The sequence below is a fragment of the Abramis brama genome (genome assembly GCF_963993115.1).
Source record: "Abramis brama genome assembly, chromosome: 17".
Lineage (NCBI taxonomy): Eukaryota > Metazoa > Chordata > Actinopteri > Cypriniformes > Leuciscidae > Abramis > Abramis brama.
The window spans coordinates 33,872,908-33,899,362 of record NC_139979.1 but is presented as its reverse complement, the minus strand read 5'-3'; the positions used below and the strand labels follow the sequence as shown (position 1 = coordinate 33,899,362).

The following is a 26,455-nucleotide window of genomic DNA, read 5'->3' as shown; positions in this document are numbered from 1 at the left end:
GGGGAATATAGAAAGTACAGGCACAGACATAGAAGGGGTTTATTTCTGCAGCCCACTGTAGGAAATGAAACAGTTTCTGACTTCTCCACAAACTTAAGGTGTAGAAGAGGGAAAAAGTTCATGCATAACCTTGGGTTTTCCTCGTGGCAGATTGCATAATTAAAGCAGACATATGAACACCAAGGGAACAGTGAGCATTTGTATGAACATGTATTGAGAGGAGCTGTGACCAATAGGCCTGTATAAAACAATCATTAGGGCCCTATGATTTCCACGATGCGGAAAACTCCTGGCATAAAACTGGAATTTATTGTATAATATAGTTTGGACAAATTTGGATGAATACATAAAAAGAAGGGCTGTACATTTACTCAAATGGTGATATGGACTAGTGTCTTTGCAAAACGACTGCTGTTGAAATCGAGTCTCGGGTCTGACTGTTCTGCGTATTCGTCTACTACACACACATCATGAAGACGTGAAGTTCATCATTTCATTTGATAAAACTGTCATCAGATGCACTGAGAAACTCAAAGGGCTTCACAACAAACCACCGGAATATAAAACTTGAAGAAATTATAACAGAAATGCATTACTATTGTAAAGTAGAATGCACTTTGCAAAGATAATTAAAATATGTTTTTTTAAGGACATCACACAATATCACTAATTTTCATCCATCATATGGCAGTGTTATTTTAAAAATTTTAATAGATTATAATTTTTTTTAAAGTTTATGAATTCAATTCATTACACATACTTTTTTTATTATTATTATTAAAATTTGATTAAACCATTATAATGAAAACTGAAAACGTGGAAATTGGGTAAACAAATAAAATGAAATTTGAGGGAAAAATCAAATGGATTTCATAGGGCCCTACAGGAAAAAATAAATAAATAATAATAATTCTCATCTTCATGTCGTTTCCAAACTCCATGTGATCTTTCCATCGTATGTCCTCATTCACTTTTATTTTATGCAAAAGATAAATATTCTTCATCTTTTGTGTTTAACAGAAGACAGTAAAACATATTTGGAAGAGCACAAGGGTGACAGAATTTTTTGGTGATCCTTCTGGCAGTTTTGGGTGAAGTATACCTTCACTGTAAAACAAAAAAATGATCAATAAGTTACGACAACATATGTTTTTTACATTGTTATCAAAATAAGTTCAACTTTTTTTTATTTTTTCAACTATTTTTTAACCAGTTTAATGTAATTGAAATTTAAATTACTTAAGTAGATTGTACTTAAACTTTTTGCCCAGTGTTGAAGGGCCCTTAGCACTATGAGACACTAGCTGTTGTGCCGTATAATAGAAACACAGGCTGAGAGACGTCGATAGATCAAGAGTTGAGTAGTTGTTTATAGTTCCGCTATTCTGATTCAATCTCATTTGTTGTACATTGTTTGTGTTGGCTGCCAACAATGATTGCAAATTACTCTGACATGACATAGTGACCTTTTTCTTTTTCTTTTCCTCCCCCACCCCTCCTCTTCCTCCAGGCCCAGATGATGGGGATGATGACTGAGTACTATCACTACATCTTCACCACTCTGGTAATGTACCGCGATACTAACAGCAAATTGAATGTCATTTGTTCCTGTGCTGCTCCCACTTTATTTTTTGATGAATGGCTTTTAATTGCAGATGAGCTTTGGATCCAGTCTGCAATATCAATTTCACTTGACAAAACAGCCTTAATGGAGTTTCCTCCGCCCCGGTGTAAACATTAGCCCTTCCCTCAAGCTCAAATCAACAAAACGTCTTTGAAAAGCCTCTACAAAGGCAACAAAGTGATTGACAACTGTGCGCTACCTCTGGATTCTGACGTTCATGAAGTTTCAATTGATCCTCATGACGTTTATATTAAAAAATCACAAAGTGTTTTCAGAGAAATCCTTCTGGAAATGCCAACACAACCTCTCTTGAACATGTTTCGATGCAGTTTTTTAAAACATAGTGGATTTTATATGCAACTTCAACAAACAAACAAACAAACAAACAAATAAATAAATATTTGTATTTTTGATAATAATTTGCACATTAATTGTTTGTAAAACATGTTTGATGCTGTAGCCGAAATCACCATTAAAATATATATATTTAACATCATGTTTTCTAATTAGTAGCAGAGGCTTGGACACATGTTTTGAACTAGCGATGGAAGATCTTTTTTCTGAATCCCTGGAGTAAGAAAGTAGCTCAACAATTCACACATGAGGGTTTTTGGGACAGCTCTTGGATTTTCTTTACCTCTTTACATTTTTGTGTAACCACAATAATCACACTAGGATCATGACACTCTTCCTGGTGTGAGATTGAGTCTGGATTTGAACCCAGGTTTGTTCTGTGTTCATGCCGTGTCTTTCTAGGCGAACAACACTATCCTGTGGGAATGAAATACTGATTTTATTGTTGTTATTTTATCATTCCCGACAATATTATTAATTTTGATTCAGATGATCTACTAAATCAAGAAAAGTCAACAGTGATGTATTTAAGATAATAGTTCATAATTCCTATTTCCGCACCTCTAAAAAGTCTTTAAGACCTAATTCATCTATTAAGGCACTTTAAAGCACTTCAATTTTTGACTGTAACAGCGTGTCTTAAAGGAGTAGTTCACTTCAGAATTAAAATGTCCAGCACCCCCACGTCATCCAAGATGTTCATGTCTTTCTTTCTTTAGTCGAAAAGATATTAAGGTTTTTGAGGAAAACATTCCAGGATTTTTCTCCATATGTGACCCTGGATCACAAAAGCAGTCACAAGTCGCACGGGTATATTTGTGGCAATAGCCAACAGTAGGCTACATTGTATGGGTCAAAATTATCGATTTTTCTTTTATGCCAAAAATCATTAGGATATTAAGTAAAGATCATGTTCCATGAAGATATTTTGTAAATTTCCTACCATAAATATATAAAACATTTATTTTTGTGAGTGAATGCAGCACAGTCGCCAACATAAATGAACAACTTTAAAGGAGATTTTCTCAATGTTTTTTTTTTTTGTACCCTCAGATTCCAGATGTTCAATAGTTGTATCTCTGCCAAATATTGTCCTATCCTAACAAACCATACATCAATGGAAAGCTACACGATCCCAGCAGAGGGATAAGAGTCTTATCTACACAAACCATCGGTCACAACAAAAATAAACATTTGTATACTTTTTAATCACAAATGCTCGTATTGCAATAGCTCTGCGATACGCCACGCATTACGTAATCAGGTAAGGTCACACATGTTACGGTTTATATATGTAAGGTAGGGCAAAAATCTCAAAACGTGGCGCTAACCACGAGGCTATCGGCGCTGACAGGAACCTGACATATTTGTCATATTATTGAATATTTATCAAGTTCAATCAATCAAACTGTGTTTAATATAAGGGGAGTTGCCCAGTGTGTTTTGGTGTTGCCAAACAATGATGTTTGCTAAGACTCCATCATCTGAGACATAATAAAACGAACAATGCGGCTATTCACATAATGGTATTTTTTTTTTTTTTTTTTACAATAATCCAATTAAAATTCAGCTACATTCGAAGCATTTGAGCATCAATCATGGCTAATACACTAATGCCGCATTGATACAGTAAAACATTAAGATAGAACCCATTAAAACAGACTTCCATTCACATTTAAGCAGAAATCTATTGTGTTACAGCTCAAAAAGTGGTGTTTCTTGGGGCAAGGCTTTTTCTGCATCTGCTTTTCCTGCTCCTCTTCCAGCAGCTCCAGCCCCACAGGGTGTTAATGAAATAGTCTATTATGTTCTACTACATCTCTTTTCCGCCCCCACCTTCCCAACATGTTTGGCAATATGTAGGATGGTACAAGAAACGGAGTGACTGTTCTCGGAATAACACTCCAGACACTAGCATGCGTACAGTGTGGGTGTGTGTTAGTATTGTTCTAGAGCGTTAATTAGCCTCAGCACATTACGGGACGTCCTTTCAATGAACATGGTCTTGCTCATTTTGCCTTTCATTCTCAGCTTTACAGAACCCTGCGTTAGATGGCCGAGCCTTCTTGCTATCGCTTTGACCTCAGACGAAAAGATCTCGATTAATTTACACTTAATCTTAATGCTATTTTCCACCCCAGCAATTTAATTGTCAGACTATTTCATCCAACGTCATTGCTTTGAGAATGTGAAATTCGGGTCCTTTTTTGAAGAATCCACACTTTAAAAAATCATTGAATGCCCAGACACAGTAATGCATTTCAGAGCGGTGTGAAGTGTTTACGGTTCAATTCGCTGGATGGGAGCAATGAAGACAGGATTACAGAGCAAATAACTGTTTCAATCAGCTATTGTGCGGATGACTCCTGGCTCACTGTCTATGATATCAAACACGCTGGCAAAGAGGTGTACGTCCTACTATGCTTCATCTGGATGTACCCAGGCGGCCTGGAAAAGCATGGTATTATCCTTAATCTCTTTTATTTTTGCTCTGTCTATCTTCTTTTCACCCCCCCTCTCTATCTCCTGCTTTTATTAAGGGACAAAGAGACAAGAAGCCTCTCGCCCAGCAACAATGAAGCTCGATTCAGGACGGTTAAATGATATCTTTTCTCTCTCTCGCTCTTCCTCTAGGATCTCATGGCCATAAACCTGGAGCCGTACCGCTTCTGTGGCGTCAATATGACCGGCTTCCGCATCCTAAACGTGGAAAATCCTCAGGTTGCCACTATTGTGGAGAAGTGGTCCCTTGAGAAGCAGATTCCCCCCAAACCAGACTCCGGTCTCCTGGAAGGGATCATGACGGTATGCTTCCATTTTCTCCCTGAATGTCACTGCCAGCTAACCACAAATTAAATGCCAAATTAAACAATGACACAAAAGCTTGGAATAGGTTCCAGTTTCACTGTATCCAATCGAATCCATAGCCACAGTCATAGTCTTAAAAATAACCTTTATAGGAGCTATTTCTTCCTTAATGTATTCCAAGACTGAACTGTTTCAGATGGATTAGGTGTCTGTAATAAAAATAAGTACCATGGTCGAAAGCAATATGCTGATACTCGAATACAGTATCTACTTTTTGGCTAGGTAATAGAATCCTTTAGATTGCAGCAGTTCTGATTTAATCATCCCATACGCTGCCATTGTTGAATACCATAATATCATAAAGACTAGTTTCAACCGTATGGCTTCTGTGATTATCTATTAATCTATTTCACAGTAGTTCAAACACTCCCACACCATGCTGTAGAATTTCTGATTATTTTGATGTAGAGGAGTACTGTTATTATAAGAAAAAAAAAATGCTTTCAGTGCCACCATTTCATTGCTTCCACAAAATGGATTTGTGCTTCATATATACAGTTCATATAACAGTGTTTCCTACAGGATTTTGTGAAACTGGTGGGTGGACCTCGGTAATTTAAAAATCTGGTGCACTTTTGAGAGTTCAAAATTAAGAGCTCCAAACCATATTCAGTGTGCAAATTGAACAAAAAAAAAGTCAGTGCATTGACTTGTACCTGAACTTAAAAAAGGGGACTCAAACCTCTTTTTAGTTGTGATATAGTGTCTCAGTCTACATTACACTACATACTACAACTAATAATAATAATAATAAATTATTCCTATGACAGTAATAGCCATATATTGTAAAACAAATGGGTAACACTTTATAATAACTGCACGCTATTAATCATTAGTTAAGCATTAGTAAACAGTTAATTCATCATTTATAAAGCATTAATAGACATTAATAAGCAGTTTATAAATACAGCTATAAATGCTTTATACTTGATTTAAAAGCATATCTATAATGTGTTTAATAATGGAATTTTCATACTTTATTAATGATAAATTTATCATTTCTAAATGAAGTATTGCATTATTTTCAAACCAGTTCTTTAGGAGTTGTCAGTGGTTCATAAGATCACTTATAAAGTGTAAGTTAATGATAAATTGTTTAAATACATATTATTATTCAGACATATAGTAATAGTTACTTAGTGTGTTAGTACATGCTTTATTAACATGTATTTCTACTGTAATTCATGGTTAATTCAGGTAGTTATAAAGCATTTAGTAGTGGTCAGTTAACTATGTCTGTGAGCTCATCTAAAGTGAGGACTAGTTATGTCTTGTAAAGCGTTTACAAAGGAGATTTAAAGGTTGTTAAATATTTGTATGTTCTGTATCACCGTGTTGTGTTTGTTTCCTTTTTTTGTTTAGAAGAAAACTGAGCCTTTAAATCTCCTTTATAAATGCTTTACAAAGCATAAATAGTCCTCACTTTAGATGAGCTCACAAAATAGTTAACTGACCACTTGTAAATGGTTTATAACTACCTGCATTTACTACATTTACTTTCACTTTCTAAGTGATATTATGAACCACTGACAACTCCTAAATAACTGGTTTGAAAATAAAGAAATACTTCATTTAGAAATGATAAATTGATCATTAATAAATTGTGAAAATACAATTGTTAAACACATTATAGATATGCTTATAAATCAAGAATAAAGCATTTATTGCCGTATTTATAAACTGCTTATTAATGTCTATTAATGCTTTATAAATGATGAATGAACTGTTTACTAATGCTTAACTAATGATTAATAGCGTGCAGTTATTATAAAGTGTTACCAACAAATGCACTGAACAAAAATGGAACTTTCATAATTAGTTTTGTCCTCATTTCTGTACATGCAAGAGATAAACCCGTGAGCTTTTGTTTTGACATAAACTGCAGTCGAGCTTTTATTTTGGGGGAAAACAAGTTTACAAACATGTCTCATTACAAATCTAGTGAAATGCTGTAATCGTCAACTATGCAAATGTGAAAATAATGCACGCTATACTCGGCACATGCTCAGATGGAGGTCACTGCATTCATTCACTGTGAACTGAGACGCAGAGCTGATCACGTGCTGATCAAACAGTCTTTTGCAATTTAATAAAGACACAAAGCCTTATCAAGCTTTCGATTTTAGTTTGTTTGGCAGCAATGGTGCAAAACACGACATTAAAGAGCTTTTATGTTATTATCAGAAGTTGATATTCTATATTCACAGTCTAGTTAATGAATAGGAAAAACTGAAATCTATTTGTGGCGGTCAATGCTGATATTGTGGTGGGCCGCCAAGGATAAATCAATGTATGGAAAACACTGTCTATTAAGACGGACTGCTTTATTTCTTTTGTGCATGGTTGAAAACCCTGGAATATGCACCTTAGGTGGTTTTATTGCATCTGGAACAGCTGAAAAGACTGATGTGAGGCATATATATCCTGCCCACATCCATCTGTTTGTTGAATGTTTAAATACAGTCCATTGAAACCACTAAATTTGTCCACGGTTTAGCCAGTCCAGCTATCGACTGAAAATACTTCTCCATCTGGTCTCATATTCCCAACACTCTCTTAATACCCACAGCTGTCATATCACAACAACTTTTTGCCTAGTTACAAGAAGCCAATGGCGAGGTCGATATAAAGGACATCTGAATGAATGTCCACCTTTCCTGCAGACATGCTCGATCTAGAGCAGCTCACATTGCCTGAACAATGGACACAGTTCAAGCCCTCATCCCTCCAGGAGATTGTTACAATAGGATGTGTTAGAGACTGAGCAAGTGGATGGGATACCATTTATTTACTTGCTTGTCATTCATTGTCCGAAGTCTTTGCTGGAAAAATGAGTTGCTTTATTGCTGGTGACAGTAGCAAAGTTGGAAATATAATATTGTTGAATATATTGAGTGTTTTGGTTCTTTCATGGGTCATCAGAGGCAGTAGACAAACATTATTGTGTTATTCTTGTGCATATCGATTTCCAGAAGGTAAATGTCAGGGGTGTCCAGTCCTGCTCCTGAAGGGAAAACGTCCTGCAGAGTTTACCTCCAGCTTGCCCCAACACACCTGCCTGGAAGTTTCTAGCAATCCTTAAAGAGCCATTTACAACAGGAACAATCACTATAAAGATAACTATAGCTATATTTGCGTCCACACCAACAAACAATAATGGTCTGTTTATTCTAAGCCCGCGCGCTGCGGTTTCAAAGTGTGTACAACATCATTGAACATGTTTTTGCTGTTCTTGTTGCATTTATACGGCTTTAACCAGCAGATGTCCTCAGCATGCTGTGTTTTGAGTGAAGCTAGTGTAATCGAGCTAATAATCTAACAGTGAATTTAGCTGAGGTAGTCAACATAGTGGAATAAAAACAACACCTAACGTTAGTCTTTTTCACCGCAACTTGAAAGGAAGCAAGACAATGTTGTCAGAACGAGCGCCACATACCTGAGGTAAAACTTCTTATCGTTCATTCAGAGGGAATGAACGATTGTTTTTCATATCCATTTTCTTGAGAAGGAGGCTTGACTTGTCAAACAGTGGTTGATTTTTTTCTGGACCTCCATGATTAGCTTCTCCGCAATGTCGTCTACCATTTTAAATCAGAATGGATTCCAATTGGCTGTCAGTGTTTTATTGTTCAACAGCTGGAAAAAAAAAAATCGTTCCGAAAATGATCCCAACGATATTGATTTTACGATCTTTTTTCTATATTGTTATCATTATATTTGTGGTTTGAACTCTGCTATTCTTTAATACTGAAAAAGATTTTTATAACTATATCTTTATCTTTATCTTTATCTTTATCATCATTGTCATCGTCCTTGGTGTGAACTGGCCTTAAGGCCTCAGGCGTGTTTTAATTGGGGTTGGAGATAAACACTGCAGGACTATAACCTTCCAAGAGCAGAATTGGACACCCGTGGTCCATGTAGAGCAGGGATGGGAAACTTCAGTCACTGTCCTGAGGAGTTTAGCTCTGACCCTGACACAAACTCACCTGTCTGTAGCTTTATAGTAATTCTGAAGTTCTTGACTAGCTTGTTCAGGTGTGTTAGATCAGGGTTGGAGTGAAACTCTGCAGGACAGTAGCCCTCTAGGACCAAAGTTGCTCATCCCTAATGTAGAGGGAATGTTAAAGAGTATGAACAGAAACAGCTTGAAGAGGGTTGGAGAGCAGATATATTTTTGCCTCAAGGCACAGTAGATGTTAAGGTTTTTTGATGAGCTGAGCTTGGGGGATCAAAAACCCTGGTCAGATTGGTGAGGTACCAAGTTTTATTCTGCGGAATACACTGTGAACTTTTCTGGAAGATGCTCTTTGCAGATAGTTTGCCTACTTAGACATCTGTCCTGCTTAATTTATCTCCATCTCTAATCAAACACACCTGCCTGTAATATTCAAGTAATCCTGAAGACTTTGGTTTGATTTTTCAGGTTTTTTTTATTTATTTATTTATTTTTATAAGGGTGGACAGTAACCCTAAAATACTGGCATTGACCATCCATGTCCTAAAGCAGGGTTCACCAATCTCGGTCCTGGCCGCTGTCCCTGCAGAGTTTAGCTCCAACCAGCTCCAACACACCTGTTTGAAAGTTTCTAGTATGCCTAGTGAGACCTTGATTAGCTGGTTCAGGTGTGTTTAATTGGGGTTGGAGCTAAACTCTGCAGGACAGCGGCCCTCCAGGACCAAGATTGGTGAACCCTGTCCTAAAATGTGTTAGATCAGTGTGATAGATTCAGAATGCTTCAGCTCGTCTTGTCTTCAACGAGCCCAAAAGGGCCCACGTCACTCCTCTGTTCATCTCTCTGCACTGGCTACCTCTCGCTGCTCGCATCATGTTCAAGGCATTGACGCTTGCTTACAGATCTATCACAGGCTCAGCTCCCTCCTACTTTCACTCACTCCTACAAGTCTACATCCCTACCAGAAGCCTACGATCGGTCAACAAGCGACGTCTCGTGGTTCCATCACAGAAAGCCTCAAAATCACTTTCCAGAACATTCTCATTCACTGTTCCATGCTGGTGGAACGCTCTCGCCACCCTCATCCGGGATGCAGAATCCCTGACAACATTCAAAAGACAGCTGAAAACCCTTCTGTTCCGTGAGCACTTATTCTCATAAAAAAAAAAAAAAAAACTTTACTTTTCCTTTATATCCTACCTTTCCTTTTCCTTTATGTCCTCGCTTATGCTACTCTGAACAATGACTGAACTTCGTATTTTGAGCACTTCTTGCGTTGTTTTTTGCCTCTTCACGATGACTCGCTTAATTTAGTCCTAATTTGTAAGTCGCTTTGGACAAAAGCGTCTGCTAAATGACTAAATGTAAATGTAAATGTAAAGTATGGTTCTGAGTAAAGGTCTTCTCATTTCTCCATTTCTCATTTTTGCCCGCCTCTGTTGGGAATCAAGGTAGACTGTATTTAGCCTTTTCATTCAGTTTAGAGAGGTTTAGAGAAATGCTTTGACAGTGTTTACAGCAGACTAGAAAGGAGAACAGACTTAAGGAAGCTGTGTTTGACAAACCTCATGCTTAGCTGTAGCCTGTTTGCTGTAGATTGAGTGCATCTCACTGAACCTGTTGTGGGATCTGGCTCAGAAGTACGACTTGGTCATGCAGAGGTTATGGAAAGAGATTAACTCCAGTCAAAGTGGTTACCGAAGCTAAGATTCTCCTGTTGTTGTCTTGTGCTGTTCTTCCTTGATGGACTCGGCCGATAGATTCCCTTTTCTTCGTTCATCAAAGTCAGGGCTCCAGAATAACTCCACCAAATTATACAGAAACTAATAATGACCACTATATTGCTGTTGTGTTTCACAAATAAGTGTAGTTATTAATATTATATTACATTATTTATATAATGAAACTGGTTACTGGATAGTAAAGCTGAGTTTGAGTTGCAGTGCAGATTTACATTCACTTATTAACAACTGTAGCATCTGTGTGAAGTGTAAACATTTAAATTTGGGTAAAACAAAAAAGAAAGATTCTTATTGTGCGACTGAATTGAAGACTCAGCTCTTCATTCTACTTTGTATTTGCTCATTAAAATTCACGACTGTTCTTCCATAGTTTCATACATGTGAAGATCATGGTAATAGCAAGTAAAACTATGCACGACTCTTCACAATCAAAGTAAAATAAATAAATAAATATTTTCTAGTAAACTATAGTATTAGTTATGAACAACATTAGCCTAACCACATAATTAGTATACATATAAATATAGCACACAAAAACAGCCACAGCTTCATAACAAAACCGAGTAGCTCCACTTTTGGAGTGTTTGCAGTTTGATGTTTCTTATATTCGACAGAAATAGCAGTGCGTAATAAAAGAGAGATGGGCTACTTTATAGCTAACAAAACTTAGTCACACTGCCATGAAGAATGGTCACAAAATGTGACCATTTAGAACCTTGACACTATATTATCTCACCCATGTGCAATCAAACACAGCCAAACAAGTGGGGGGTCAGATTTTATTTATACAATATAAGCAATCAAAAATATATGATATTTCACAGCACAAAGTTAGAAACAATGAGCTGTCAAACACTTATTGTTCTTCTTAAAATATTAGATGTTTGTACTTCAGTACTAGCTATCAGTTAAAGAACAATAAATGCATGCACGATGCACTTACTAAAATGTCTTGTTTGCACTGACTGTGCAAACATCTAATTTGTAATTATTAATTAATTAATTAATTAATTAAATTTGTTTCTAATTTGACTTTGTCTTACAATTGCGACTTTATTTCACGCAATTCTGACTTTATAACTCGCAATTGCAAAATTATATCACACAATTCTGAGAAAAAAATATATAAAAAGTCGCAATTAACTTTTTTGTTTTTTTTATTCTGTGATGGAAACAAAATTCCATACACACCTTTATGCACTATCAAAACAAAAAGTATAAACCATGGAAATTTGGGCACACGGCAACAACATAAAAACGTTGCCTATTTCTTGAACCACGTGCAAAACCAAGAACATTTTACTCATTCACAGCGTCTCCCAGCATCAGACTTGAATCAAAGGTCTCGTTACATTTGGATTCAAGTGTGCTAATGGTCCTGAGCAGTGGCCCAGTTTGCTGTTTGACAAGGTTGTCAACCGGTCAGGTCTTGCACTCCTCCTGCTTGTCAGATCCTTTCAGCTGACATATCGCCCCCCTATTTATTCCAGACAGATGCTGCTCTGACGTACGACGCGGTCCACATCGTGTCGGTCTCCTACCAGCACGCGCCACAGATGACTGTCAACTCACTGCAGTGTCATCGGCACAAACCCTGGAGGTTCGGAGGACGCTTCATGAGTTTCATTAAAGAGGTAATGACAATCGCTCATGGCACTGCTGTCACAAACACTTCTGCTCTCCAGAGACAAGACAAGATATAGAAGATATTGTTTAAATAACATGGTATTAGTTTCTCTGCATGTCACTGAAGCCTGTTTAAGCTCATTTTAAGTGGTTATCATTTTTTATTTTTTTTTATTTTAAATGCATCCATTGTATATGATGGCCACCAGATACAAGCAATGATTAAAGCAATAAGTGCAGTGAAGCCATGGTTTACTGTGATGTTAGAAGGGCTGTTGTTAGGCTAAAAACACTCTTAAGGACAGTTTAACTGCGCTTATAAAACATTTACTACATATTCCTGGTTAGGTTTCATAAAATGCACATGTAAGCTAACAAGATCATCAACATTCAACAGATCAACAAATTAAAACTGCCTAACGTTACCGAATGAACTGTCGGCTCATGAAGAAGAAATGACTGTGAGGCTTTGATGGAGACGATCCACATGATCTCTGTTTCTCCTCCCTAGTCCACTGCTGTCTCATCACAAACTGCATTTCCCATAATCCATTGCCTGGACTCATTATATGTCATTACTTTCAACAGTGTCTCATTACCTTGTTAACTCTGCCTTCATAAGCCCTGTGTTTTCAGTCATTCTTTGCGAAGTCATGTTTGTGTCACACTGTAATTCTGAGCACTCTCTCTTTGGTTTCCGTGTTGTGGTTTCGATCATCTGCCTGATTTGCTGGATTTCCCTGTTTGCCTGTGATTTGGACTCAGTCGTGGTCTATTGTTTCGCTGTGTTCGTTTGTGGATTATGTTCCTGAATCATCCGTGTGGATTATACTCTTGTGCTCGGATTGGACCATCTGTGTTTGTATTTCTCATAAATTAGTGCTTGCATGTGGATTCTCTCCCCGCTTCATCTCTGCCTCGACGTTACAGTAATAAAGTACTCACAAACTATTAGTTTTTATAGTTAATATAGTGTAGTCTCTACATTGTAAGTATAATAATAGCCTATGTACAAATAGTCAGCTCTTCATTCATTGTCACTGTAATTTAGAAAATGTTTTTGTTTAATTAGATCATATGTAAAGAGTTAATGTAATGGTTTTTTAAGCTTTGTATGCTAATCCTAACTCTAACCGATGTATTTTAGCGTAATCTCATGAGAACTTTTGCATGTTTCTTTTTCTACAACACATACAATTACTTACATTTGAATAGACACAAACACACATACTTGAGTGGTTATGTTTAGCTTTGGGGATGAGGGATTTTGTGTGTGTGTGTGTGTGTGTGTGTGTGTTTAATGTGTCATTAATGTTGAATTATTTACTTTTATTATTGAATTATTAATAAATATTATTTATTGTTGAATTATTACCTTTACTAATGGTTTAAAATAGTGTACATAATTTATATGTTTAAAAAGTTTAACAGTTTTAACAATTAAAGCATTATCTAGCTCTTAAGCTCTAAATAAACAATAACAATGAATGAAGAACTCACTATTTGCACAATTATATTATATATATTATACAATTATAGCCTATTGATATACAGTATATCCTATATATGCTATATATACACTATATAATAGCACTATATAATATAATATATGATATAAACTAATATATAAACTATGAATTAACTATAAACTAATAGTTTGCAAATGATTTGTAAGTACTTTATTACTGTATAATTATGGTAAAGTGTTACTGAAAAGTGCACCTGTGCCATCTTTCTGCAACATAAATAAAAACATGATGCTCTTTCTGATGTATATTTGCCAGAGACATTCCTATACATTAACTGTGTCCAAACACCTTCACTAATTAGCTCTGTACTACTGATAAACACTGCATCATTATTCAGAGGCTTTAACTGTGGATCTCACCTGATAAACAATACCCATTCACCGTACATTTAATTGCCTCGTTTAAGTGCAGTGAGACGTTGATTGCAGCGAGTTTGAGTTGGTTCTGTTCTACTAAACTCACAGTGTCCCACTTTCTCATCACCGTGTGCTTCGCACGCAAATGTGCTCGTCATAATCAGCTCTTATTTCAGCTCACAAGAGAGACTTTGATTGGGACTCGTAATAGGCAGATTAGAGTTGTTGGACGAGAGGAGAGAGAAGCGAGGGATGTGGAGAAGAACACACGCCCGCAGTGAAATGTCCTCGCTCATGAACGAGAGCGGAGGTGTTTCATTTGGAAGAGGTTATGGAGAGGGCTGTAGATCGGTGTGTGTGTGTGTGTGTGTGTGTGTGTGTTGTTTGGGGGCGGAGCTCTAAGCTTTAGGAACGAGGGAGGAATGGAGAGGAGGAGCTGCGATGTAATTTTTTCTGCGTCTCTAGAGATTGTTGAAAGTGAGATGGTCGTTAATTAGGACGAGGTCTTAGGGGAAGATATGTCTGAGGTGCTGGGATGTAAAATGTAATTAAAAAGGAAATAGAAGCTGTGTGTGTGTGTGTGTGTGTGTGTGTGTGTGTACCATACTTGGACAAAAAACTGGCTTCTTTTCAATTCATGAGTGAGAATTTGAATGGATTTCGACACACACCACAGGATGTTGAAATGGAATATGAATTAAAATGGCAGGAAGAGGAATTTACTGAATTGCAATTCAAAAGTCACACAACAGACAATTTTCATTAGTCCAAAACATACATTAGGCTGCATCATTCATTTTGATTCATTTTTCCTATTTTCTCCCTAATATGAAGAGCACATTTTCATCAGTTGGTTTAGACATATTTCTCTAAAGCAAATTGTGTCGTCAAAGCATTTAACACACCACAATATCACAAAATAATATCAATCCCATTCACTAACACTTTAAGCCTTTATGTATAATAATGCATCATAAAATTGTAACCACAGTTAAAATGCATTGTAGTATTTGCAGATTCCTTGTTACAGCTGAAATTTGTTGTTTATCATGTGTTTTAATGCATTATTCTAAAGGTATGTATAGATATATAAATATATGAGTATTTATAATGTATTATAACTGGTTACAGTTATTCATGAGACTATACAGTGCATTATAAGATTACAGTTCTTTAGTTCAAGGTCCAATTCACACTATTATCTAGTAGCTTATTATCATGCATATTACTAGGATAGTGGCTGTTTATTAGTACTTATAAAGCACATATTAATGTCTTATTCTGCATATTCTACATCCCTTAATCCTACAATACCTAAACTTAACAACTACCTTACTGACTATTAATAAGCAGTAATTAGGAGTTTATTGAGGAAAAAGTTGTAGTTAATAGTTAGTTAATAGTGAGAACTGGACCCCAAACTAAAGAGTGACCTTATTCTTTCATAATGCAAAGGCTTTAAGTAAAGTGTTACCTCACTTAAAAAATAGCAAAAAGTATTGACTTTCTTATATTAAATATCTTGTAATAATGTTTCTGGAAATGTCCCATAACATTTGAATGTGTAGTTTATATTAAGAAACTGAAAATCCAAAAACAATTCTTCTTCTTTTTTCACATAAACTCCATGACACAACACAACATAACATAACATTTCAGTGAAATGTTTCTGAATGGTGCACATGAGTGTTTTAGTTGATGGAAATCGTAGGTAGCATTTCAGTGTTGATTTTTACTATCTTCTAATATTTCTTGAAATGTCCCATAAACTCTAACATAACATGTTCATGCATATTGAGAAACTGAATTTCCACAAATCTGCATCCTTTTGTTGATTTCAATTTAATTCAAATTGGAATTTGAAATGGCATTTAAATCTGAATGTTGGTGTGTTTTAATTGTTGAAATGTGTGTGTGTGTGTGTGTGTGTGTGTGTGTTTTGAAGTCTCACTGGGATGGCCTGACGGGACGGCTGTGCTTCAACAGAACTACAGGTCTGCGCACCGACTTTGATCTGGACATCGTGAGTCTTAAAGAGGACGGCCTTCAAAAGGTAAACCACCACACAAACACACACACAGCAACCGTCTCAAATCACACACAACAGAACTCAACAAACAAAGCACACACAATATATAATAACAACGTGCTTGCTATGTCTTTATGCTTTTTTTACACAGTAGGAGGGATAAATGATTAAAAGCGGTTTTCTTCTGCTAATGCTCGGCTGTTAAACAGTGTGTAATAAGTCACTTTTCATTTGCATAGTCGATTATACCAGAATCTTTCATGCTGCCAAAGAACAAAAATGTGTCATTGAAAAAGGATTGTTACTCCCTTCAAATAACCTTCTGGTCTCTCAGTCTAGCGCACTGAATCCTCCTGTACCTCGTCTCATATGGTCACCATTCCTGTGCAAATAAAGAGCAATTTGTGTCTTACGTTTAATTTACCTCCTAACAAGGAAGCAAATGAGGTGTTTAAACAAATGCATAAGTTAGTGGATCATAAAGCAAATTGGATTAGTGTACAAAGTACTGTTAATTACAGTCCTCTGTTAATGACCAGCTGAAGTTACACATGCTTTTGTGCAGTAATGAGCTACATAAATATAGTAGCTTTTGTGAAAAGAAGTGCAAGACAAACACTAATATATATATATATATATATATATATATATATATATATATATATTTTTTTTTTTTTTTTTTTTTTTTTTGTTTGTTATTAGTCATTGAATTTTCATTTATAAGTTTGACTATCACACTGTGGCAATGTGTGTTTGTGCGCACACTGTCTGAGAAGCCAAAAAATGAAGTAAACAAACAGCACCAAACACCTCCACAAAATCTGTATCATTATATAAAAATTCCCGCTCTTATTCAGCAGCACATGCACACAGAAGAGTAAAACCCATAATTCAGTGGGGAAGCAGTGCAATTCCCAGTAACAGCCACACATTTAACTCTTAGAGCTGTTCTAGCAGTAGACCTTCAGAAATAATAATAAAAAAAACAAACATGTATATTAACTTTTTTAATAGTGAGCATTTTAGATTGGAATAAGCTGGTAAAAATCTGTATTCATTTTGAGGAGGGCAAGAAAGTCTCCTCTCGGCAACGTTAATATTTCTCCTTCCCCTGATAATCACGTTAGATGAATTGATGAAATGAAACATCACCCTATAACGTGGCGTAGCATATCATGTGAAATGTGCATCTCCCTGAATCAGTCGTGTGCGTACGCTGGGTTTTGCGCAGGTGAGCGTGTTATCAGGGGTTTATTACACCTGCGTATCTCTGAGATCTGCCGCTCTCGGGCTTTATGAATATGAGAGCAGTTGTGTTGGAGCAGGACAGAGATAGAGAGAAGTGTTCAGATTATTACTGTAAACCTCCTCATAACCGTCCGTATGCCGACTTGCTTTTCCTCACTGCAGGGGATTGTGTGTGCAAAACTCGCTTAATTTGCTCAGATTCGCTATGTGCTGATATTAGAGGGATTATTCACAGTACAACTAACAACTCCCTCTACTGACTGCCTCTTACTGTATGTGTGTGTGTGTGTGTGTGTGTGTGTACTTAACTATATGTTGGGGACAAATTTGTACCCAGAAGTGACCAAAACCTGACAAAATCTCCAAAAAACTCCCATTAGGGACATCCTCATTTGTGAAAATGTAAAAATGCAGAAAGTTTTGTGTGATTGGCAAGTTTAGGGGTCGGGTTAGTGTGTGTGTGTGTGTGTGTGTGTGTGTGTGTGTGATGGGTAAGTTTAGGGGTCGGGTTAGTGTGTGTGTGTGTGTCAAGTCAAGTCACATTTATGTATATAGCGCTTTTTACAATACAGAGTGTTTCAAAGCAGCTTTACAGAGATAACAGGACAATAATGCAACAAAGTTTGTTTCCAGAAGAAAACAGCGTCACAGTCCAGCTTAAGCAAGTTCAGTGATGGTTCATTTTTGTTTTAAAAAAAGTTCTGAATTGCTAAAACACATTTCTTGAAACCATCACTCACTTTCTCAAAACCTTAAACACAAAACAATTTTTTTTGTTTTTTCAAAAAAAAAAGAAAAGTTTACAGTAAAAAACTCGAAATAAAAAGCATGTTACAGTCACTCAGAAGAGTTGTGCAACTGCAAAATCAAGGTGTCACCACTGTGGTCATTGACTTTTCAGTTAGTTGTCATTTGTCACATGTTCCTTTGTTCAGTTTCCCGCCACTAGTCTGTCTCCCTGGTTACCATCATTAGTTTATCTGTATCACCTGTGTCCTATTAATTACCATCATCTGTGTTTGCTCCCGTTCACTCTGTCTTTGTCCGATCTCCGTTAGCTATGGTTTTGTTTATCCTGCCTGCTTGGAGAACTTTCATTAAACTAGATGTATATTGATCTATTTGTCTTGGTCTTCCTATCAAAGCCAATCGTGACAGAAGATCGGACCGCCCAATATGGACGATAGGGCAAGAATAATCGTCCTGGCTCAGGAGAGCCCTAACCTTTTTTAGCTAACCCTAAGGATCCTTTTCTGGATCGGGGCAATGTTCCACCACCATATCGTCCTCCCAGACACCACAGGATTGGACTGGAAAGAGACGTCATCAGGTGTCTGGAGAGCGTCGCGCCCGGACCCAGAACACGGCCAGACCCAGAGCCCGTTTCACCCTCGACCGCGGAGTACTCGTGTGTGCCCCCTGCAGACGGAGAGCTACCACCCACCGCGACACGTCAGCCAGAGCCCGAGGAGAAGAGGACAGAGCTGACCCTCGCCCCGGAAGTGGAGCCTCATGGCAATTCTGACCAGGGGTGTGAGCCAACGACATCAGCGGACGAGGGAGTCATGAATACGGAGAATGAGGACTGGCTGATCAACTTCAGTGAGGAATTACCAACTCCCACCCTATCCCACCCGGTATCTTCATCATCATCACTGTTCCTGAACAGTACAAATGACTGTATAGACTGTGTATTACTCATTGTCATTCTGTCAAGATCCTCACCACCTCCATCACCTCAGAACTCAGTCAGTCCTCCAGCCCAGCCATCAACAGCCCTGCGTCGTCTATGTGGAAGCCCTGCTACGACGTCGAGCCGCCGGTCCTGTTACCACCAGCAGCGTCAGTGCGAGAGGATCCTACGGCTCCGCCTTAGACCTCTTCGCTCCATCTCAGCCTGCCGACCTGGAGCGTCTTGGCTCCTCCCACCTTCAGCTCCACTGGAGACCCTCGGACTTGCGGTTACACCGGGCTCCCTCGTCCTGCTAATTAGTGGTCATGATACTGGAATTTCTAACTTCAATATGACACTGTGAAATATGTCGGTATTCAGTAGGCCTAGCCTATAATTTGTAATACCATCGGGAAAACTACCACATACTAAATATTTTAATATCTACATTTTTGTCCATCCATTTTGTCAAGGCAATCATTATTTTCAAGCATCGAAAAGCACAACACTCATTGTAACAGTAATCTATTTGAATGGAAAAGTTTAATTCAAGTCTTCTGAAGAGACACGTCCACTTTATACTGTGAGATTTTAATTTAGGCTTTTGTTTACATATTTAAACATTGATCAATAACCATTACAATAATCTAACTTAAATATTTACTCACTCAGTGTATTTGTCTTTACAATAGGGTAACGTCGTTCACTGTTGCAATAGCTCACACACAGCACAAGGAAGCTTGATTTCAAACTGAATTTAATTTGCAAAAAAGACTAGATTTTTCATAACTTTTGACAACGTTTAATTCAAGAGCATGGAGAGATTGGAGCTGGACGTCATTTGAGTCTGCAGTGAGAACCACTTGGAGAGATTCGCGATTGCACATGATATGACACAGTCCGAGAGCGCACACGCAATATCCGAGTCCAGTTCATTCGTATATTTGAGAGCTCGTGTCCAGTTTTCTGCGATTACATGAATGTGCCCTCGCGTTATAATATTGCACTCGTGACATTTGCCATTAAAATATGCCATAGAAACTTGCAGGTATTAATACAATTATGCGTAATAGGCCTACCTGCAATCCCGCGCTGAGAGGAGGCGGGTGTGTCAAACTCGCTGTCATTGAGATGAGAGAATGAGAACGCGCAGCTGGTATCGTATCGGTGTATTGGCCAAAATGAGTATTGACAGATATTTCAGTATTGATATGTATCAAAATATAGATATTTTGACAATACTACTATGTAGACTGTTGTTTCTCCAAACTTTCAGTCCAGCCATTAATCACTCTGAGCTCCTCGCCTCCTTCACTTATGATCAGCTCTTCAAAACCCCCTGCGACTGCTGCGGCTTTAATTCAGTCCAAATATCAGGGGTTTTATTGGTCCGTTTACGATCAAATATTTTTATTGGCTACCAAAATGCCGGTCAAAGATTTGAATATCAATTCAAATTGTACTCAGTAACGAAATGTGATTTTACAAGTAGCGAAGTAGATTACTTAGTTTAATATGTACTTCAGTACAAGTAAAATTACAGATTTAAAAATATACTCAAAAAAGTACAAGTACCCAAAAAAACGACTTAATTACATTAACGTGAGTAGTTGTAATTCGTTACTTCCACCTCTGGATACGTGTAAGTAAACGTGTGTGTGTGTGCGTGCGTGTGTGTGTGTTTGTACCTTAATTAACAGCAAGCATTTTAATGTCTCTAATATCCCTGGAGGCAGATAGGGCACTCCAGCTGAAATAGATTAATTGATTGATAATCAGCTGGATTGGTCCCAATGCAGAGTTAAACAAACATCCTGCAAACTAATATTGAGTCATATCTCTTGATATATATATATATGTGTATATATATATATATATATATATATATATATATATATATAATTATTTTATCATTTTATATCTAGTTATTTGGTTTAAAATACAACAACACTGCATTGTAACCCACTTAGACACTTTGGGCCCTATCTTGCACCCAGCGCAATTGACTTTGTACACCGACGCATTTATCATATTTTGCACCCGCGCACAGCGGACTTTTCCCTCCACAGACGCACATCGGTAAATTAGGGAATGAACTTGCGCTCCCGGGGACGGTTCAGTGAAAAGAGGAGGCGTGTTCCGGCGCAAACGTTCCCTGGTGCTATTTTGCAGGTTTAGAAAACAATTCCGCCACAGACCAGGAAAAACCTAGTCTAAAGTCAGTGGCGCGTTTTTTAAAGCTATTTTAAGGGCGCATGCTTGGCCATAATCAATGTAGCGTGTGCACAACGCGCATGCACTTTGCTTATCTCATCTACACACAGACGCAGTTGTTCTCATTTTTAGAAAACCATACATTATGACAAGGAAATCATTGTTGTGTCCATGAAGATGTGAAAAAATAGGCATAAATCTAGCTTACACATTTACCCAGATTATTATACGCCTGTTTAACCGAAGCTAATTTGGGTGTGTTTCTCCATCCCCAATGTCACTTCTCTGTGTTTTACGGCCCTGATGAGAACGTCGGTTTCCTCGGCTGTGAACCGCTCCTGACGTGCGTCTGGCAATAGCAATCCGCCATGGAACAAGCGCGCCTGCTCTTAAAGGGAATGTGAGATGTCACTCTGATTGGTTTATTTCATGTTATGCCCAAACCACACCTATGAGTAATGAAGCTACTTCAGACCAACACATTTGAGATTTGCGTTGGGCGCAAGAGTCATTTATATATCATTATACAGTATGTATAATAGCAACAGCGCCCGAGATCCGCCCCGTATCCGCTTGATACTTGCGTTTCAGATCGTTAAAATAGGGCCCCTTTTGTGTTTTCCCATACTGGTTTGGTATGAACTAGATGATTTCTGAGAAAATAGATATAATGATAAATATGATTCATTTTTAAAGTCCAGATGCATACTTTTCACAAGTATGCAAACATAGCCATGAGCACTTGTGTGTGGGCGTACTTGCATTGGGTTATTATCTTCTATCCAGATTGACATCACATGTTGTTGTGTTGCATGCGATTCATAACTGAACACAAGGATGTGCGCGGACCTATTCACTGAAATTCACTCGAAATTATCCTATGGAAGTTTGGTTGTCAAGTAAATTTAAGGATGTTTAGTCGTTTTTACTGGAAAACAAGACATATATACTGTATATATATTTTTTTTTTTCTGAGAAATATTCCTCAGACTTTCCAGTTTTTCAGCTGAGAAATTAAGGAACCAATGGCTTGTTTATAGTTGATCCTGCATATTAAGATGCGATATGAGTATTTGAACACCGGAAAAGTATAACACCTTTAATAACGCCACAGTGTTATCAGATACTAATTCATGCCGTAAGTTCTGCTTTTTCTTTTGTTAAACATTTTCTGTTGCAAAATTGAAATGAGAAGCAATCCCCTTTGGTGGAATTGCCCTTCCTCTATGTTAATGTATTCAGAGTGTATGCAAGGGCCTAGCTACTCATGTACTGCCCTATTGGCATAAAAACAGAAGAGCCAATCAGCTAATGCTTCAGGAAGAGCTCAACACAGGCTGCTAATGCAGTCAGATGGGCTATTGCGATGTGGATGGGTCACACAGGTACGAGAAACACGCTCTGACTGCATAAATCTCCTCTTTTCTAGGTGGGGAAGTGGAGTGCATCTGGAGGACTCAACATCACCGAGGTCCCACGACAGAATGGCATGAACATCACAGACTCGCTTTCCAACCGATCGCTGGTCATCACCACCATCCTGGTAAGGTCATCTAGATGCTGTGTGTGAAAGAGAGAGCTCGTTCTTTCTCTTTTTTGTCTTTCTCCAAATTTCACTTTCTTTTCTAGTGTTCTTCACCTCTTTTCAGGTCAGCACATGGGCTGCTTTTCAAGTAATGAAACGCACATGCTCCAGATTCTCCTTTCCTCTCACAGTAATGCCAAATAACTCTGTCCCTTTCAGCGTCTCAGTCCTTGAAATAAATTGACCTGGCTGAATCAACAAAACAAGATGTCTTCCCCTGTTTGAAACAAAGTTTGAGCTTCAACCATCTCGCCTGACTGTTTTACTAAGTATACTTCTGAATTGAAGCCAGTATTAGTTCTCAACTCGCTCTGCCATTTGAATTTGGGAATTAAATTGATACAATTGTTTTAATAAAATAATAGTAAAATAATAATAACAAAATAAATGTTTTTCTCTACTAAGTCTGCAAACCACACTTATAAAAGCAGGCCACACAGATTAAGTCTCGAAATGTGTTTTTCAGAGTTAAGCTGTATTTTACTTCACACCAAGTCTTATGGTGCAAGAAAAAAATAGCAAGGATTTGCATCTGACGTGTGTGTGTAGGCTATCAATTAAACATGGCTATACATTCAACATGGCAGAGGCTATTAGCATTAAGTACAAATTATGTTAAATTCTATTTACACCAAGTGAAAATAGCAGTGTTTTCTTTGCACTATAGCGTAATTAGTTATTCATACTAAGTGCAAATAGTGGCAGATACTACTTGCACCTCAGTGTATTATAGTACATTATAAAACGGTATGCAGTAATAACAAGATATTCATTGTATATGATTATATTTATTAAAATCAATAATGGATGCCACCTTATACTTGTACTGCTAACCCTACCCGATAAACACTTTATTCCTACTATTAAATACCCGTTAGCTGCTTTATTTCCACTATATTAGTGGAACTATTTTAATTTTTCCACTATTTTAATTTTTATTTAAAAAATCACGCCTGTCCGAGCTGATATACAATGGTAAAAGGGAGAAGAATAATTTTGGAAAAAGGTGGATTCGAACTCGTCAACAGTTGATGCCACCCACCTTTTGTAACTTCTGTGTTTCGTTTGTAATTTTGTCTGGCTTAAAAAGACAATGGTAGAGTTAGTGTAAATAGCCTCTGCCAACAAGGCGGTGTAAATAGACAAAAAGTAGGGCATACTGAACTCATTTGCGAAAAATTGTTGCTGTGGACTTTGATAGCAACTGACTAGGCTTATGTTCAAAAAACTGCAACAAAACAATGTAATGTCTTTGAATTGTTTTAGTTTAACACAATACAGTTTTTCGCAGCAAATATTGATTATATGCTAACTGCAGTTCACCTGATTATTTAATATGCCAATGATGCAATTAATTTGATTAAAAATTTTGATTTATTGACAGCCCTAAAAATAAGTAATGATATTGTATGACTAACCCTTGTACAGGCACCTTAAGTAATCCCATCAGCTCAAGTATTGGATCATGTCACTGACCCATTCCAATTTGGTTTCTCTCCATAAGATATTTTCAGAGATTTATCATAGACTTATCATAGACATGTAGCCTTAATTTTTTGCTGTTACAGGCAGATGCATGCTGGGTGAAATTCTGCTTTACCCAATGTCATTTGCCAGATAATAGCACAAATGACACATCTTAAAATAAATGTGTGTTGCATTCAGCACTGCATTCTCACAGATGTCCCGAGGGCTGCTTTTATGCATGTTGCAGAATTGTTTTGGGATTTTTTGGTACTGACAACAGCCTCTGTGGACTTATTTTGGAGAAGAATTTGAGTTATCAACAGGGATAAACACTGTTATTAAATGTGGATTGAGCTGCAAGGCTATAATTATGAGTTAAGGTCTTGATAGGATATAATCAGTGATTTTCTAGTAGCGATGGGTTTTGTTATATTAAGATTCTTTCCCCTCCCTTTTTAAGCATTAAACAGGGGTATTGAATAAGGGTCAGCCAAAAGTGAAAAAACTAAAAACAAACTATGAATACGAATGAATAATAACCTAGCACACATACCAATTATGACAGACAGAAATTATGGTGTTTCAACATCCCAAAATTTCCTTCAGAAATACCACAAACAGGTGCTGAGATAGCCAAAGTTTGACCTTCACCCTAATCTAATATTCTGGACCAGGTGAAAATATAATATGATCATATTATTGCAAATAAACATCCAGAAACTTTTAGACTGTTGTCATTGCTCAAATGATGAAGGAATCATTTAACATTTCCAAGCTTTTATTAAACTTTCATACTCACTCCATGTACTGTAACTGATTCCCTTCTCTTACTGCTCATGCAGAAAGAAAAGGGAGAGAGTATTAAAAACATTGGATTTGCTACCAAATCTTAGGGAATATTACAGACTAGGGGCTTAGAAAAGATGGTAACAACTGTTATAGTTTTATGTATTTTGCATTACATTTGCTTTCTGCTTCATTCTGTATCAATTCAACCCATTATCCATGGTTTCATTTAAAACATACGGACACCTAAAATACCTTCATTTTGTCACGGTCACAGATAGAAGCAGACAATGATTATAAACAATCAACACAGTTTATTTGCAGGATGTAGATACAAGAGCGAAACGTAGAAATGGTAGGCAGTTCAATCAGTTTGCATGAAAGGGACTCATCCGTGCTGGTGATGGTGGAAGGGATCTGGGCTGGTCATGATAGTGGACGGTGCTGGTTGAAGATGGAGGAAGACGAACGGCAGACTGTACAGAAACAGGAACAGATGAGGATCCGGATAACAGGACAGACGAAAACAGGATACTCCGATGAACAATACTAGAAGGGCAGGTAGTTGAACACACTGAGTATCAACGTGTCTTTGAACCAGTCAAAGACGAGATCAGACAATGAGGGAACAGAAGGTGAGTATTTAACCAGTGGGGATGAGGTTCAGGTGTGGGTGATTTAAAACTCGGATGAGAGTGAACGAGTGGGTGGAGCGTGATGACTGAATGATTGAGGGAGTGACGGTGTGGCTGAGTCCGTGACAGTACCCCTCCTCAACGGTCGGCTCCTGATGGCCGAAGGAGGCGACGACGGGGACGACCTTGGCCTCTGGGAGCGGGACGGTCGGGATGTTCGAGGTGGTACGAGGTGAGGAGAGTGGGGTCGAGTACATCGTCCCGAGGGATCCAGGAACGCTCTTCTGGACCGTACCCCTCCCAGTCAACATCCCGTCGTCGAGAGTCGAGGATGGCCCATACCCGATATATGGGTTCTTCTTCGACGAGCTCGGGAGGAGGAGGCACCACTTCTTCACCCGAGTCTGTGGAGGAAGGTAACACAGGGTCAGTGAAAGGCTTAAGAAGGGACACATGGAATGATAGAGAAATGCAAAGATTTGGGGGTAGGTTTAACCGTTTGGTGACTTGATCTGCCTCTGGATGGTATATGGACCTATGTAGCAGGGACTCAGCTTACGGAAAGGCGTTGACGGGTGAGCGAGAGGGTTCACTGGCTACCTGGGTGTCCAGAGCCCAGAGAGGAATGTGCTGAGTCCAGAAGGAACAATCTACAGCTGGTAGGTACATACACCCTTTCTTCTGGACCTCCCGGTGGAGCAGGTACAGTGAGCTTGGCATGGCTAATCTGTTCGTCAAGGGCCCACTGAATGGGACTAAGCACC

General features: G+C 37.9%; 1 protein-coding gene across 1 annotated transcript in view; it reads left to right on the top strand.

The window, feature by feature from the left end:
* Positions 1-26,455, top strand: part of grik3 (glutamate ionotropic receptor kainate type subunit 3) — a 154,521-nt gene that overhangs the window by 80,682 nt on the left and 47,384 nt on the right. The window contains exons 5-9 of the mRNA XM_084088612.1: positions 1,511-1,564; positions 4,613-4,783; positions 12,035-12,178; positions 16,001-16,108; positions 22,648-22,761. Of these exons, the coding sequence (XP_083944738.1) occupies positions 1,511-1,564; positions 4,613-4,783; positions 12,035-12,178; positions 16,001-16,108; positions 22,648-22,761 (591 nt within the window). The remainder of the gene's footprint in view (positions 1-1,510; positions 1,565-4,612; positions 4,784-12,034; positions 12,179-16,000; positions 16,109-22,647; positions 22,762-26,455) is intronic.